This window comes from Salvelinus fontinalis, chromosome 29, assembly GCF_029448725.1.
Source record: "Salvelinus fontinalis isolate EN_2023a chromosome 29, ASM2944872v1, whole genome shotgun sequence".
Lineage (NCBI taxonomy): Eukaryota > Metazoa > Chordata > Actinopteri > Salmoniformes > Salmonidae > Salvelinus > Salvelinus fontinalis.
This window is the reverse complement of record NC_074693.1, coordinates 3,780,781-3,797,701: the sequence shown is the minus strand read 5'-3', so window position 1 is coordinate 3,797,701 and position 16,921 is coordinate 3,780,781. Positions and strand designations below refer to the sequence as shown.

Sequence of the window (16,921 nt, the reverse complement as noted above, 5' to 3'; positions counted from 1 at the left end):
GCCAGTATGATGGGAGGTATACAGAGTACTGACAGTATGATGGGAGGTATACAGAGTACTGACAGTATGATGGGAGGTAGACTACACTATGCCAGTATGATGGGAGGTAGACAGAGTACTGGCAGTATGATGGGAGGTAGACAGAGTACTGACAGTATGATGGGAGGTAGACAGAGTACTGACAGTATGATGGGAGGTAGACAGAGTACTGACAGTATGATGGGAGGTAGACTACACTATGACAGTATGATAGGAGGTAGACAGAGTACTGACAGTATGATGGGAGGTAGACAGAGTACTGACAGTATGATGGGAGGTAGACTACACTATGACAGTATGATGGGAGGTAGACAGAGTACTGACAGTATGATGGGAGGTAGACAGAGTACTGACAGTATGATGGGAGGTAGACAGAGTACTGACAGTATGATGGGAGGTAGACTACACTATGCCAGTATGATGGGAGGTATACAGAGTACTGACAGTATGATGGGAGGTAGACTACACTATGCCAGTATGATGGGAGGTAGACTACACTATGCCAGTATGATGGGAGGTAGACAGAGTACTGACAGTATGATGGGAGGTAGACTGAGTACTGACAGTATGATGGGAGGTAGACTGAGAGTACTGACAGTATGATGGGAGGTAGACAGAGTACTGACAGTATGATGGGAGGTAGACAGAGTACTGGCAGTATAATGGGAGGTAGACTGAGTACTGACAGTGTGATGGGAGGTAGACAGAGTACTGACAGTATGATGGGAGGTAGACTACACTATGACAGTATGATGGGAGGTAGACAGAGTACTGACAGTATGATGGGAGGTAGACAGAGTACTGACAGTATGATGGGAGGTAGACAGAGTACTGGCAGTATGATGGGAGGTAGACTGAGTACTGACAGTGTGATGGGAGGTAGACAGAGTACTGGCAGTATGATGGGAGGTAGACTGAGTACTGACAGTGTGATGGGAGGTAGACAGAGTACTGACAGTATGATGGGAGGTAGACAGAGTACTGGCAGTATGATGGGAGGTAGACAGAGTACTGACAGTATGATGGGAGGTAGACAGAGTACTGGCAGTATGATGGGAGGTAGACAGAGTACTGACAGTATGATGGGAGGTAGACAGAGTACTGACAGTATGATGGGAGGTAGACAGAGTACTGACAGTGTGATGGGAGGTAGACAGAGTACTGACAGTATGATGGGAGGTAGACAGAGTACTGACGGGAGGTAGACTGAGTACTGACAGTATGATGGGAGGTAGACAGAGTACTGACAGTATGATGGGAGGTAGACAGAGTACTGACAGTATGATGGGAGGTAGACTACACTATGACAGTATGATGGGAGGTAGACTACACTATGCCAGTATGATGGGAGGTAGACAGAGTACTGACAGTATGATGGGAGGTAGACTGAGTACTGACAGTATGATGGGAGGTAGACTACACTATGACAGTATGATGGGAGGTAGACTACACTATGCCAGTATGATGGGAGGTAGACAGAGTACTGACAGTATGATGGGAGGTAGACAGAGTACTGACAGTATGATGGGAGGTAGACAGAGTACTGACAGTATGATGGGAGGTAGACAGAGTACTGACAGTATGATGGGAGGTATACAGAGTACTGACAGTATGATGGGAGGTATACAGAGTACTGACAGTATGATGGGAGGTAGACAGAGTACTGACAGTATGATGGGAGGTAGACAGAGTACTGACAGTATGATGGGAGGTAGACTGAGTACTGACAGTATGATGGGAGGTAGACAGAGCCAGGGGTTAAAGGTATGTTTCCTCCAGGCCAATGGGTGGTGGAAGAGTCAGCGGCTGCAATGTATCCTGGGAACAGAGCACTGGTGATGAAGTCATCCGGACGACACCATGCCATCGCTGCCTACCTACACACACCCTTCACCTTCATCCACACACCGCTCTGCCTGCAGTGAGTACACACACACCCTTCACCTTCATCCACACACCGCTCTGCCTGCAGTGAGTACACACACACCCTTCACCTTCATCCACACACCGCTCTGCCTGCAGTGAGTACACACACACCCTTCACCTTCATCCACACACCGCTCTGCCTGCAGTGAGTACACACACCCTTCACCTTCATCCACACACCGCTCTGCCTTCAGTGAGTACACACACACATATGTACGCACCCACGCCCACATCAGTGGAGCCTTTATCAAGCTACTTACTACTGTGTGTGCAGGTATGAGGTGAGGTTCGGGAGAGATGTAGAGTGCAGTGGAGCCTACATCAAACTCCTGTCTCAGACCCATCTGCTACGACTGGTGAGCCAACCCAACTGCTGCAACTCAGCATCTACTCAACCTTTAACGATGCTCATCTGTCCTTGTTGCTTTGGAGGAAGCTGTATGATGCTGTCTGTCTGTCTGTCTGTCTGTCTGTCTGTCTGTCTGTCTGTCTGTCTGTCTGTCTGTCTGTCTGTCTGTCTGTCTGTGTATATATTTATATATATTTATATATATATATATATCTGTGTGTAGAGCCAGTTCAGTGAGTCCACTCCGTACTCTGTGATGTTTGGTCCTGATAAGTGCGGCACCAGCCACCGCATCCATCTCATCGTCAGGGTAACGGACTCTAGCAACGGCCGTAACCGGGAGATACACGCCCCCCAACCCGCCGATGACCTGACGGTGTACTTCACCGACCGACAACCACACCTCTACACACTACGTTAGTATGCACCCTAACCACTACCTCTACACACTACGTTAGTATGCACCCTAACCACTAACTCTACACACTACGTTAGTATGCACCCTAACCACTACCTTTACACACTACGTTAGTATGCACCCTATCCACTACCTCTACACACTACGTTAGTATGCACCCTAACCACTACCTCTACACACTACGTTAGTATGCACCCTAACCACTACCTCTACACACTACGTTAGTATGCACCCTAACCACTACCTCTACACACTACGTTAGTATGCACCCTAACCACTACCTCTACACACTACGTTAGTATGCACCCTAACCACTACCTCTACACACTACGTTAGTATGCACCCTAACCACTAAACCCTACCTTGGGGATGGGTCGTGAACGCTCCACCGGTGTGATGGTGTGATGGTGGTGACGATGTGTTTTTCTGTGAGCCAAATACACCAGATATTGTTGTTGATGGGGGGAGGCCAGGGGGAGGTGCTTATTGTGGAAGTGGGAGGCCAGGGGGAGGTGCTTATTGTGGAAGTGGGAGGCCAGGGGGAGGTGCTCATTGTGGAAGTGGGAGGCCAGGGGGAGGTGCTTATTGTTGAAGTGGGAGGCCAGGGGGAGGTGCTCATTGTGGAATTTGGAGGCCAGGGGGAGGTGCTCATTGTGGAAGTGGGAGGCCAGGGGGAGGTGCTCATTGTGGAAGTGGGAGGCCAGGGGGAGGTGCTCATTGTGGAAGTGGGAGGCCAGGGGGAGGTGCTCATTGTGGAAGTGGGAGGCCAGGGGGAGGTGCTTATTGTTGAAGTGGGAGGCCAGGGGGAGGTGCTTATTGTGGAAGTGGGAGGCCAGGGGGAGGTGCTCATTGTGGAAGTGGGAGGCCAGGGGGAGGTGCTTATTGTGGAAGTGGGAGGCCAGGGGGAGGTGCTCATTGTGGAAGTGGGAGGCCAGGGGGAGGTGCTTATTGTGGAAGTGGGAGGCCAGGGGGAGGTGCTCATTGTGGAAGTGGGAGGCCAGGGGGAGGTGCTCATTGTGGAAGTGGGAGGCCAGGGGGAGGTGCTTATTGTTGAAGTGGGAGGCCAGGGGGAGGTGCTCATTGTGGAAGTGGGAGGCCAGGGGGAGGTGCTTATTGTTGAAGTGGGAGGCCAGGGGGAGGTGCTCATTGTGGAAGTGGGAGGCCAGGGGGAGGTGCTCATTGTGGAAGTGGGAGGCCAGGGGAGGTGCTTATTGTTGAAGTGGGAGGCCAGGGGGAGGTGCTCATTGTGGAAGTGGGAGGCCAGGGGGAGGTGCTCATTGTGGAAGTGGGAGGCCAGGGGGAGGTGCTCATTGTGGAAGTTGGAGGCCAGGGGGAGGTGCTCATTGTGGAAGTGGGAGGCCAGGGGGAGGTGCTCATTGTGGAAGTGGGAGGCCAGGGGGAGGTGCTCATTGTGGAAGTGGCCTGCTCATTAGATGGCTACATGGAGAAGGTATTGGCAGAGAATCTGCTTAAATACCAGCCCCTCATGGCACGCTGGGACAGCCTCGGGTGGGACAGCCTCGGGTGGGACAGCCTCGGGTGGAGGTGCAGGCAGGCTGGGACAGCCTCGGGTGGAGGTGCAGGCAGGCTGGAACAGCCTCGGGTGGAGGTGCAGACAGGCTGGGACAGCCTCGGGTGGAGGTGCAGGCAGGCTGGAACAGCCTCGGGTGGAGGTGTAGACAGGCTGGGACAGCCTCGGGTGGGACAGCCTCGGGTGGAGGTGCAGGCGGGCTGGGACAGCCTCGGGTGGAAGTGCAGGCAGGCTGGGACAGCCTCGGGTGGGACAGCCTCGGCTGGGACAGCCTCGGGTGGGACAGCCTCGGGTGGGACAGCCTCGGGTGGAGGTGCAGGCGGGCTGGAACAGCCTCGGGTGGAGGTGCAGGCAGGCTGGAACAGCCTCGGGTGGAGGCGCAGGCAGGCTGGGACAGCCTCGGGTGGAGGTGCAGACGAGGCTGGGACAGCCTCGGGTGGAGGTGCAGGCGGGCTGGAACAGCCTCGGCTGGGACAGCCTCGGGTGGGACAGCCTCGGGTGGGACAGCCTCGGGTGGAGGTGCAGACAGGCTGGGACAGCCTCGGGTGGAGGTGCTGGCAGACTGGAACAGCCTCGGGTGGGACAGCCTCGGGTGGAGGTGCAGGCAGGCTGGAACAGCCTCGGGTGGGACAGCCTCGGGTGGAGGTGCAGGCGGGCTGGAACAGCCTCGGGTGGAGGTGCAGACAGGCTGGGACAGCCTCGGGTGGAGGTGCAGGCAGGCTGGGACAGCCTCGGGTGGAGGTGCAGGCAGGCTGGGACAGCCTCGGGTGGAGGTGCAGGCGTGCTGGGACAGCCTCGGGTGGAGGTGCAGGCGTGCTGGGACAGCCTCGGGTGGAAGTGCTGGCGGGCTGGGACAGCCTCGGGTGGAGGTGCTGGCAGGCTGGAACAGCCTCGGGTGGAGGTGCTGGCAGGCTGGAACAGCCTCGGGTGGAGGTGTAAGCTGGTGGTGCTGATATGTGGCAGTCTAAGCCAAATTCACAGGCTTGCAGTGCGTGGCCACCAGATTGTGGGCCTGACAACAACTAAGTAAAAGCAGTTGGCTGGGTACTGCTCTGTTCAGCTGTCGATGGACTAAGACAAAGCAGTTGGCTGGGTACTGCTCTGTTTCAGCTGTTGTGGGACTAGGGCAAAGCAGTTGGCTAGGTACTGCTCTGTTTCAGCTGTCATGGGACTAGGGCAAAGCAGTTGGCTAGGTACTGCTCTGTTTCAGCTGTCATGGGACTAGGGCAAAGCAGTTGGCTAGGTACTGCTCTGTTTCAGCTGTTGTGGGACTAGGGCAAAGCAGTTGGCTAGGTACTGCTCTGTTTCAGCTGTTGTGGGCAGCCTAGCTGCTTGGAGAAGGAGGAATTGGAGATGGGTCGTGAAACGCTCCGCCCACCTGATGAACTGGGGATTGGTCGTGAAATGCTCCGCCCACCTGATGAACTGGGGATGGGTCGTGAAACGCTCCGCCCACCAGATGAACTGGGGATGGGTCGTGAAAACGCTCCTCCCACCTGATGAAGCTCCGCCCACCTGATGAACTGGGGATGGGTCGTGAAACGCTCCGCCCACCTGATGAACTGGGGATGGGTCGTGAAACGCTCCGCCCACCTGATGAACTGGGGATGGGTCGTGAAACGCTCCGCCCACCAGATGAACTGGGGATGGGTCGTGAAAACGCTCCTCCCACCTGATGAAGCTCCGCCCACCTGATGAACTGGGGATGGGTCGTGAAACGCTCCGCCCACCTGATGAACTGGGGATGGGTCGTGAAACGCTCCGCCCACCTGATGAACTGGGGATGGGTCGTGAAACGCTCCGCCCACCAGATGAACTGGGGATGGGTCGTGAACGCTCCACCCACCAGATGAAGCTCCGCCCACCTGATGAACTGGGGATGGGTCGTGAAACGCTCCGCCCACCTGATGAACTGGGGATGGGTCGTGAAACGCTCCGCCCACCAGATGAACTGGGGATGGGTCGTGAAAACGCTCCTCCCACCTGATGAAGCTCCGCCCACCTGATGAACTGGGGATGGGTCGTGAAACGCTCCGCCCACCTGATGAACTGGGGATGGGTCGTGAAACGCTCCGCCCACCTGATGAACTGGGGATGGGTCGTGAAACGCTCCGCCCACCAGATGAACTGGGGATGGGTCGTGAAAACGCTCCTCCCACCTGATGAAGCTCCGCCCACCTGATGAACTGGGGATGGGTCGTGAAACGCTCCGCCCACCTGATGAACTGGGGATGGGTCGTGAAACGCTCCGCCCACCTGATGAACTGGGGATGGGTCGTGAAACGCTCCGCCCACCAGATGAACTGGGGATGGGTCGTGAACGCTCCACCCACCAGATGAAGCTCCGCCCACCTGATGAACTGGGGATGGGTCGTGAAACGCTCCGCCCACCTGATGAACTGGGGATGGGTCGTGAAACGCTCCGCCCACCTGATGAACTGGGGATGGGTCGTGAAAACGCTCCGCCCACCAGATGACGCTCCGCCCACCTGATGAACTGGGGATGGGTCGTGAAACGTTGGCGAGGACATTCTCACCTTTACTGTTAAGGCGAGGCTCCCCATATGATCCAGCACTCTGGTACCCTACAGACCACGACCCTTTGTGTTTTCTACATCAGTCAAATGTAATGGAGTTCATCACCCATGTTGTGAATGGCTGTTGGTTCATACATGGTTTTGTACAATGCTAGACATGACTGGCTTGTTGACCTGATAGCCAGTGAAGGGAGACAAGTGGTCTCACCAACAACACACATACATGACCATTGTTGTGGAAGGAGGAAGCTGGTGTGATGTTGGTGACGATGTGTTTTTCTGTTAGCCAAATACACCAGATATTGTTGTTGATGGGGGGAGGCCAGGGGGAGGTGCTTATTGTGGAAGGGGGAGGCCAGGGGGAGGTGCTTATTGTTGAAGTGGGAGGCCAGGGGGAGGTGCTCATTTTGGAAGTGGGCTGCTCATTGGATGGCTACATGGAGAAGGTATTGGCAGAGAATCTGCTTAAATACCTGCCCCTCATGGCTCGCTGGGACAGCCTCGGGTGGAGGTGCAGGCAGGCAGGAACAGCCTCGGGTGGAGGTGCAGGCGTGCTGGGACAGCCTCGGGTGGAAGTGCTGGCGGGCTGGGACAGCCTCGGGTGGAGGTGCTGGCAGGCTGGAACAGCCTCGGGTGGAGGTGCTGGCAGGCTGGAACAGCCTCGGGTGGAGGTGTAAGCTGGTGGTGCTGATATGTGGCAGTCTAAGCCAAATTCACAGGCTTGCAGTGCGTGGCCACCAGATTGTGGGCCTGACAACAACTAAGTAAAAGCAGTTGGCTGGGTACTGCTCTGTTCAGCTGTCGATGGACTAAGACAAAGCAGTTGGCTGGGTACTGCTCTGTTTCAGCTGTTGTGGGACTAGGGCAAAGCAGTTGGCTAGGTACTGCTCTGTTTCAGCTGTCATGGGACTAGGGCAAAGCAGTTGGCTAGGTACTGCTCTGTTTCAGCTGTCATGGGACTAGGGCAAAGCAGTTGGCTAGGTACTGCTCTGTTTCAGCTGTTGTGGGACTAGGGCAAAGCAGTTGGCTAGGTACTGCTCTGTTTCAGCTGTTGTGGGCAGCCTAGCTGCTTGGAGAAGGAGGAATTGGAGATGGGTCGTGAAACGCTCCGCCCACCTGATGAACTGGGGATTGGTCGTGAAATGCTCCGCCCACCTGATGAACTGGGGATGGGTCGTGAAACGCTCCGCCCACCAGATGAACTGGGGATGGGTCGTGAAAACGCTCCTCCCACCTGATGAAGCTCCGCCCACCTGATGAACTGGGGATGGGTCGTGAAACGCTCCGCCCACCTGATGAACTGGGGATGGGTCGTGAAACGCTCCGCCCACCTGATGAACTGGGGATGGGTCGTGAAACGCTCCGCCCACCAGATGAACTGGGGATGGGTCGTGAAAACGCTCCTCCCACCTGATGAAGCTCCGCCCACCTGATGAACTGGGGATGGGTCGTGAAACGCTCCGCCCACCTGATGAACTGGGGATGGGTCGTGAAACGCTCCGCCCACCTGATGAACTGGGGATGGGTCGTGAAACGCTCCGCCCACCAGATGAACTGGGGATGGGTCGTGAACGCTCCACCCACCAGATGAAGCTCCGCCCACCTGATGAACTGGGGATGGGTCGTGAAACGCTCCGCCCACCTGATGAACTGGGGATGGGTCGTGAAACGCTCCGCCCACCAGATGAACTGGGGATGGGTCGTGAAAACGCTCCTCCCACCTGATGAAGCTCCGCCCACCTGATGAACTGGGGATGGGTCGTGAAACGCTCCGCCCACCTGATGAACTGGGGATGGGTCGTGAAACGCTCCGCCCACCTGATGAACTGGGGATGGGTCGTGAAACGCTCCGCCCACCAGATGAACTGGGGATGGGTCGTGAAAACGCTCCTCCCACCTGATGAAGCTCCGCCCACCTGATGAACTGGGGATGGGTCGTGAAACGCTCCGCCCACCTGATGAACTGGGGATGGGTCGTGAAACGCTCCGCCCACCTGATGAACTGGGGATGGGTCGTGAAACGCTCCGCCCACCAGATGAACTGGGGATGGGTCGTGAACGCTCCACCCACCAGATGAAGCTCCGCCCACCTGATGAACTGGGGATGGGTCGTGAAACGCTCCGCCCACCTGATGAACTGGGGATGGGTCGTGAAACGCTCCGCCCACCTGATGAACTGGGGATGGGTCGTGAAAACGCTCCGCCCACCAGATGACGCTCCGCCCACCTGATGAACTGGGGATGGGTCGTGAAACGTTGGCGAGGACATTCTCACCTTTACTGTTAAGGCGAGGCTCCCCATATGATCCAGCACTCTGGTACCCTACAGACCACGACCCTTTGTGTTTTCTACATCAGTCAAATGTAATGGAGTTCATCACCCATGTTGTGAATGGCTGTTGGTTCATACATGGTTTTGTACAATGCTAGACATGACTGGCTTGTTGACCTGATAGCCAGTGAAGGGAGACAAGTGGTCTCACCAACAACACACATACATGACCATTGTTGTGGAAGGAGGAAGCTGGTGTGATGTTGGTGACGATGTGTTTTTCTGTTAGCCAAATACACCAGATATTGTTGTTGATGGGGGGAGGCCAGGGGGAGGTGCTTATTGTGGAAGGGGGAGGCCAGGGGGAGGTGCTTATTGTTGAAGTGGGAGGCCAGGGGGAGGTGCTCATTTTGGAAGTGGGCTGCTCATTGGATGGCTACATGGAGAAGGTATTGGCAGAGAATCTGCTTAAATACCTGCCCCTCATGGCTCGCTGGGACAGCCTCGGGTGGAGGTGCAGGCAGGCAGGAACAGCCTCGGTGGAGGTGCTGGCGGGCTGGAACAGCCTCGGGTGGAGGTGCAGGCGGGCTGGAACAGCCTCGGGTGGAGGTGCAAGCAGGCTGGGACAGCCTCGGGTGGAGGTGCAGGCAGGCTGGAACAGCCTCGGTGGAGGTGTAAGCTGGTGGTGCAGATATGTGGCAGTCTAAGCCAAACTCACAGGCTTGTAGTGCGTGGCCACCAGATTGTGGGCCTGACAACAACTAAGTAAAAGCAGTTGGCTAGGTACTGCTCTGTTTCAGCTGTTGTGGGACTAAGACAAAGCAGTTGGCTAGGTACTGCTCTGTTTCAGCTGTCGTGGGACTAGGACAAAGCAGTTGGCTAGGTACTGCTCTTTTTCAGCTGTCGATGGACTAGGGCAAAGCAGTTGGCTAGGTACTGCTCTGTTTCAGCTGTCGTGGGACTAAGGAAAAGCAGTTGGCTAGGTACTGCTCTGTTTCAGCTGTCGTGGGACTAGGGCAAAGCAGTTGGCTAGGTACTGCTCTGTTTCAGCTGTCGTGGGACTAGGGCAAAGCAGTTGGCTAGGTACTGCTCTTTTTCAGCTGTCGATGGACTAGGGCAAAGCAGTTGGCTAGGTACTGCTCTGTTTCAGCTGTCGTGGGACTAGGGCAAAGCAGTTGGCTAGGTACTGCTCTGTTTCAGCTGTTGTGGGACTAGGGCAAAGCAGTTGGCTAGGTACTGTTCTGTTTCAGCTGTCATGGGACTAGGGCAAAGCAGTTGGCTAGGTACAGCTCTGTTTCAGCTGTTGTGGGACTAGGGCAAAGCAGTTGGCTAGGTACTGCTCTGTTTCCGCTGTCGTGGGCAGCCTAGCTGCTTGGAGAAGGAGGTGCTTTCTGGACCCTTGAGGGACATGCAGACAGGGACCTCTGATTGGTGGCTTCAAATAAAGTATTTAATTAACGTGTGTGTGTGTGTGTGTGTGTGTGTGTGTGTGTGTGTGTGTGTGTGTGTGTGTGTGTGTGTGTGTGTGTGTGTGTGTGTGTGTGTGTGTGTGTGTGTGTGTGTGTGTGTGTGTGTGTGTGTGTGTGTGTGTGTGTGTAGAATTGTATCAAGACAGCAGGTATGAGATTTTCATTGACCAATCGCTGATCAGTCAAGGCCGCCTGCTGACAGGCGAAGTCCAGTACAGAGAATCCCCTGACAGCCAACCAGAGTCCCCGGGGTCTGGGTTAGGGGCGGGCTCAGTCGCGGCGCTGGGTCTGGAACTGTGGTCATTGTCAGGGGAAGTTATGTTTGACAATTTCCTGTTGACTGATGACCTGAAGCTGGCTGAGAGATGGACACAGGACACCTGGGGGCGGAAACAAGTACGTCGCTCTCTCTGTTTCACTCATCTCTCTCTCTTTCTGTACGTCTCTCTCTCTCTCTCTCAATCTGTACGTCTCTCTCTCTCTCTCTCAATCTGTACGTCTCTCTCTCTCTTTCTGTACGTCTCTCTCTCTCTCTCTCAATCTGTACGTCTCTCTCTCTCTTTCTGTACGTCTCTCTCTCTCTCTCTCAATCTGTACGTCTCTCTCTCTCAATCTGTACGTCTCTCTCTCTCAATCTGTACGTCTCTCTCTCTCAATCTGTACGTCTCTCTCTCTCTTTCTGTACGTCTCTCTCTCTCTCTCTCTCAATCTGTACGTCTCTCTCTCTCTTTCTGTACGTCTCTCTCTCTCAATCTGTACGTCTCTCTCTCTCTTTCTGTACGTCTCTCTCTCTTTCTGTACGTCTCTCTCTCTCTCTTTCTGTACGTCTCTCTCTCTCAATCTGTACGTCTCTCTCTCTCAATCTGTACGTCTCTCTCTTTCAATCTGTACGTCTCTCTCTCTCAATCTGTACGTCTCTCTCTCTCTCAATCTGTACGTCTCTCTCTCTCAATCTGTACGTCTCTCTCTCTCTCAATCTGTACGTCTCTCTCTCTCAATCTGTACGTCTCTCTCTCTCAATCTGTACGTCTCTCTCTCTCAATCTGTACGTCTCTCTCTCTCAATCTGTACGTCTCTCTCTCTCTCAATCTGTACGTCTCTCTCTCTTTCTGTACGTCTCTCTCTCTCTTTCTGTATGTCTCTCTCTCAATCTGTACGTCTCTCTCTCAATCTGTACGTCTCTCTCTCTTTCTGTATGTCTCTCTCTCTTTCTGTACGTCTCTCTCTCAATCTGTACGTCTCTCTCTCAATCTGTACGTCTCTCTCTCAATCTGTACGTCTCTCTCTCTTTCTGTACGTCTCTCTCTCTCAATCTGTACGTCTCTCTCTCTCAATCTGTACGTCTCTCTCTCTCAATCTGTACGTCTCTCTCTCTCAATCTGTACGTCTCTCTCTCTCTCAATCTGTACGTCTCTCTCTCTCAATCTGTACGTCTCTCTCTCTCAATCTGTACGTCTCTCTCTCTCAATCTGTACGTCTCTCTCTCTCAATCTGTACGTCTCTCTCTCTCTCAATCTGTACGTCTCTCTCTCTCTCAATCTGTACGTCTCTCTCTCTCAATCTGTACGTCTCTCTCTCTCAATCTGTACGTCTCTCTCTCTCAATCTGTACGTCTCTCTCTCTCTCAATCTGTACGTCTCTCTCTCTCAATCTGTACGTCTCTCTCTCTCTCAATCTGTACGTCTCTCTCTCTCTCAATCTGTACGTCTCTCTCTCTCTCAATCTGTACGTCTCTCTCTCTCAATCTGTACGTCTCTCTCTCTCAATCTGTACGTCTCTCTCTCTCTCAATCTGTACGTCTCTCTCTCTCTCAATCTGTACGTCTCTCTCTCTGTCAATCTGTACGTCTCTCTCTCTCAATCTGTACGTCTCTCTCTCTCAATCTGTACGTCTCTCTCTCTCAATCTGTACGTCTCTCTCTCTCTCAATCTGTACGTCTCTCTCTCTCAATCTGTACGTCTATCTCTCTCTCAATCTGTACGTCTCTCTCTCTCAATCTGTACGTCTCTCTCTCTCAATCTGTACGTCTCTCTCTCTCAATCTGTACGTCTCTCTCTCTCAATCTGTACGTCTCTCTCTCTCAATCTGTACGTCTCTCTCTCTCAATCTGTACGTCTCTCTCTCTCTCAATCTGTACGTCTCTCTCTCTCAATCTGTACGTCTCTCTCTCTCAATCTGTACGTCTCTCTCTCTCAATCTGTACGTCTCTCTCTCTCAATCTGTACGTCTCTCTCTCTCTCTCAATCTGTACGTCTCTCTCTCTCAATCTGTACGTCTCTCTCTCTCAATCTGTACATCTCTCTCTCTCAATCTGTATGTCTCTCTCTCTCAATCTGTACGTCTCTCTCTCTCAATCTGTACGTCTCTCTCTCTCAATCTGTATGTCTCTCTCTCTCAATCTGTACGTCTCTCTCTCTCAATCTGTATGTCTCTCTCTCTCAATCTGTACGTCTCTCTCTCTCAATCTGTATGTCTCTCTCTCTCAATCTGTATGTCTCTCTCTCTCAATCTGTATGTCTCTCTCTCTCTCAATCTGTACGTCTCTCTCTCTCAATCTGTATGTCTCTCTCTCTCAATCTGTACGTCTCTCTCTCTCAATCTGTATGTCTCTCTCTCTCAATCTGTATGTCTCTCTCTCTCAATCTGTATGTCTCTCTCTCTCAATCTGTACGTCTCTCTCTCTCAATCTGTACGTCTCTCTCTCTCAATCTGTACGTCTCTCTCTCTCAATCTGTACGTCTCTCTCTCTCAATCTGTATGTCTCTCTCTCTCAATCTGTACGTCTCTCTCTCTCAATCTGTATGTCTCTCTCTCTCAATCTGTATGTCTCTCTCTCTCAATCTGTATGTCTCTCTCTCTCTCAATCTGTATGTCTCTCTCTCTCAATCTGTATGTCTCTCTCTCTCAATCTGTACGTCTCTCTCTCTCAATCTGTACGTCTCTCTCTCTCAATCTGTATGTCTCTCTCTCTCAATCTGTACGTCTCTCTCTCTCAATCTGTACGTCTCTCTCTCTCAATCTGTACGTCTCTCTCTCTCAATCTGTACGTCTCTCTCTCTCAATCTGTACGTCTCTCTCTCTCAATCTGTATGTCTCTCTCTCTCAATCTGTACGTCTCTCTCTCTCTCAATCTGTACGTCTCTCTCTCTCAATCTGTACGTCTCTCTCTCTCAATCTGTACGTCTCTCTCTCTCAATCTGTATGTCTCTCTCTCTCAATCTGTACGTCTCTCTCTCTCTCAATCTGTACGTCTCTCTCTTTCAATCTGTACGTCTCTCTCTCTCAATCTGTACGTCTCTCTCTCAATCTGTATGTCTCTCTCTCTCAATCTGTATGTCTCTCTCTCTCAATCTGTACGTCTCTCTCTCTCAATCTGTACGTCTCTCTCTCTCTCTCAATCTTTATGTCTCTCTCTCTCAATCTGTATGTCTCTTTCTCTCAATCTGTATGTCTCTCTCTCTCAATCTGTACGTCTCTCTCAATCTGTACGTCTCTCTCTCTCAATCTGTACGTCTCTCTTTGTGATACTCCACTCGGAAATAACTGTGTGCGGTTTGTGTTCTCCCAGCCCGGCCGGTTGGAGCGACTCCTGATAGCAACTAACTCTCGTCCCTGGCTCTGGGGTGTCTACATCTTCACGGTGGGATTACCCATCATCCTCTTTATCAGCTACATGTGGCCGGACAAGGTACACACACACACACACACACACAGACACACACACACACACACACACACACACACACACACACACAGACACACACACACACACACACACACACACACACACACACACACACACACACACACACACACACACACACACACACACACACACACACACACACACACACACACACACACACACACTAATCCAATAGTACTATGTTTGTCAGAGATTCGGGCCCCCTGACCAGGACTACTACTATAAGAAGTCTGATGAACCTCAACCAGAGAGAGACCTGCCAGACAGACAACCAGAGAGAGACCTGCCAGACAGACAACCAGAGAGAGACCAGCCAGAAAGACCAACCAGCCTCTCAGACTATGGTGAGACACACAAACACACACCCACACACTGTATGTGCAGGCACACACACAAACACACACACACTGTATGTGCAGGCACACACACACACACCCCCACACACTGTATGTGCAGGCACACACGCTACACATTTAAGATGTGCTGTATGTGTTTGTAGGTGCGGTGAGCAGAGAGGGGGCCAGGAGGAGAGAAACTCAGAAGGTTCAGAGGAAGTCAGACCTGGAAGTTGAGGTGAAGACATGACCTTTAACATCTCACCTTTATGTGTTAGACGTCTTTCTACAGACATCACTGATGTGTCTTTGTGTTTGTCTACAGAATGAGTGACAGGGCCTGGCCAGCCTGAGGACTAACCAGCCCTAACCAGCCTGAGGACTAATCGACCCTAACCAGCTTGAGGACTAACCAGCCCTAACCAGCCTGAGGACTAACCAGCCCTAACCAGCCTGACGACTAACCGACCCTAACCAGCCTGAGGACTAACCGACCCTAACCAACCTGAGGACTAACCGACCCTAACCAACCTGAGGACTAACCGACCCTAACCAGCCTGAGGACTAACCGACCCTAACCAACCTGAGGACTAACCAACCCTAACTAGCCTGAGGACTAACCAACCCTAACCAGCCTGAGGACTAACCAACCCTAACCAGCCTGAGGACTAACCAACCCTAACCAGCCTGAGGACTAACCGACCCTAACCAGCCTGAGGACTAACCGACCCTAACCAGCCTGAGGACTAACCGACCCTAACCAGCCTGAGGACTAACCGACCCTAACCAGCCTGAGGACTAACCGACCCTAACCAGCCTGAGGACTAACCGACCCTAACCAGCCTGAGGACTAACCGACCCTAACCAACCTGAGGACTAACCAACCCTAACCAGCCTGAGGACGAACCGACCCTAACCAGCCTGAGGACTAACCGACCCTAACCAGCCTGAGGACTAACCGACCCTAACCAGCCTGAGGACTAACCGACCCTAACCAGCCTGAGGACTAACCGACCCTAACCAGCCTGAGGACTAACCAACCCTAACCAGCCTGAGGACTAACCGACCCTAACCAGCCTGAGGACTAACCGACCCTAACCAGCCTGAGGACTAACCGACCCTAACCAGCCTGAGGACTAACCGACCCTAACCAACCTGAGGACTAACCGACCCTAACCAACCTGAGGACTAACCAACCCTAACCAGCCTGAGGACTAACCGACCCTAACCAACCTGAGGACTAACCAACCCTAACCAGCCTGAGGACTAACCGACCCTAACCAACCTGAGGACTAACCAACCCTAACCAGCCTGAGGACTAACTAGAGCTGTGGCGGTCACGAAATTTAATCAGCCAGTGATTGTCAAGACAATAACTGTCGTTCTCACGTTATTGCCACCGATGCAGACCTTTGGAACATCTACATGTTAAGAAGTCTAATAAATCCATGTAATATAACCTACACCACAATAAATCCATCATTTATTTTAGACAGCTCTAAAGAATCATGATATGAAGAAAATGTAGTCTATTTCAGAAGAACAGAATAGCATACTCTTAGTTGTCATTATGTTAGGTCCTGATCTGACTATGCCATATGTCTGTGGGCGACACTAGTTCATTTAGCAGGTCCTGATCTGGCTGTGGGCTACACTAGTTCATTTAGCAGGTCCTGATCTGGCTGTGGGCTACACTAGTTCATTAAGCAGGTCCTGATCTGGCTGTGGGCTACACTAGTTCATTAAGCAGGTCCTGATCTGGCTGTGGGCTACACTAGTTCATTAAGCAGGTCCTGATCTGGCTGTGGGCTACACTAGTTCATTAAGCAGGTCCTGATCTGGCTGTGGGCTACACTAGTTCATTAAGCAGGTCCTGATCTGGCTGTGGGCTACACTAGTTCATTTAGCAGGTCCTGATCTGGCTGTGGGCTACACTAGTTCATTAAGCAGGTCCTGATCTGGCTGTGGGCTACACTAGTTCATTTAGCAGGTCCTGATCTGGCTATACCATATGGCTGTGGGCTACACTAGTTCATTTAGCAGGTCCTGATCTGGCTGTGGGCGACACTAGTTCATTTAGCAGGTCCTGATCTGGCTATGCCATATGGCTGTGGGCTACACTAGTTCATTTAGCAGGTCCTGATCTGGCTGTGGGCTACACTAGTTCATTTAGCAGGTCCTGATCTGGCTATGCCATATGGCTGTGGGCTACACTAGTTCATTTAGCAGGTCCTGATCTGACTGTGGGCTACACTAGTTCATTTAGCAGGTCCTGATCTGGCTGTGGGCTACACTAGTTCATTTAGCAGGTCCTGATCTGGCTATGCCATGTGGCTGTG

General features: G+C 52.7%; 1 protein-coding gene across 1 annotated transcript in view; it reads left to right on the top strand.

Annotated features, from left to right (window-relative positions):
- Nucleotides 1-16,154, top strand: part of si:ch211-274f20.2 (calnexin) — a 55,646-nt gene extending 39,492 nt beyond the window's left edge. The window contains exons 5-12 of the mRNA XM_055888082.1: nt 1,819-1,960; nt 2,240-2,321; nt 2,538-2,730; nt 10,672-10,937; nt 14,110-14,229; nt 14,438-14,591; nt 14,747-14,820; nt 14,908-16,154. Coding sequence (XP_055744057.1) covers nt 1,819-1,960; nt 2,240-2,321; nt 2,538-2,730; nt 10,672-10,937; nt 14,110-14,229; nt 14,438-14,591; nt 14,747-14,820; nt 14,908-14,916 — 1,040 coding nt within the window. The 3' untranslated portion in view covers nt 14,917-16,154. The remainder of the gene's footprint in view (nt 1-1,818; nt 1,961-2,239; nt 2,322-2,537; nt 2,731-10,671; nt 10,938-14,109; nt 14,230-14,437; nt 14,592-14,746; nt 14,821-14,907) is intronic.
- The last annotated feature ends 767 nt before the right edge of the window (nt 16,155-16,921 follow it).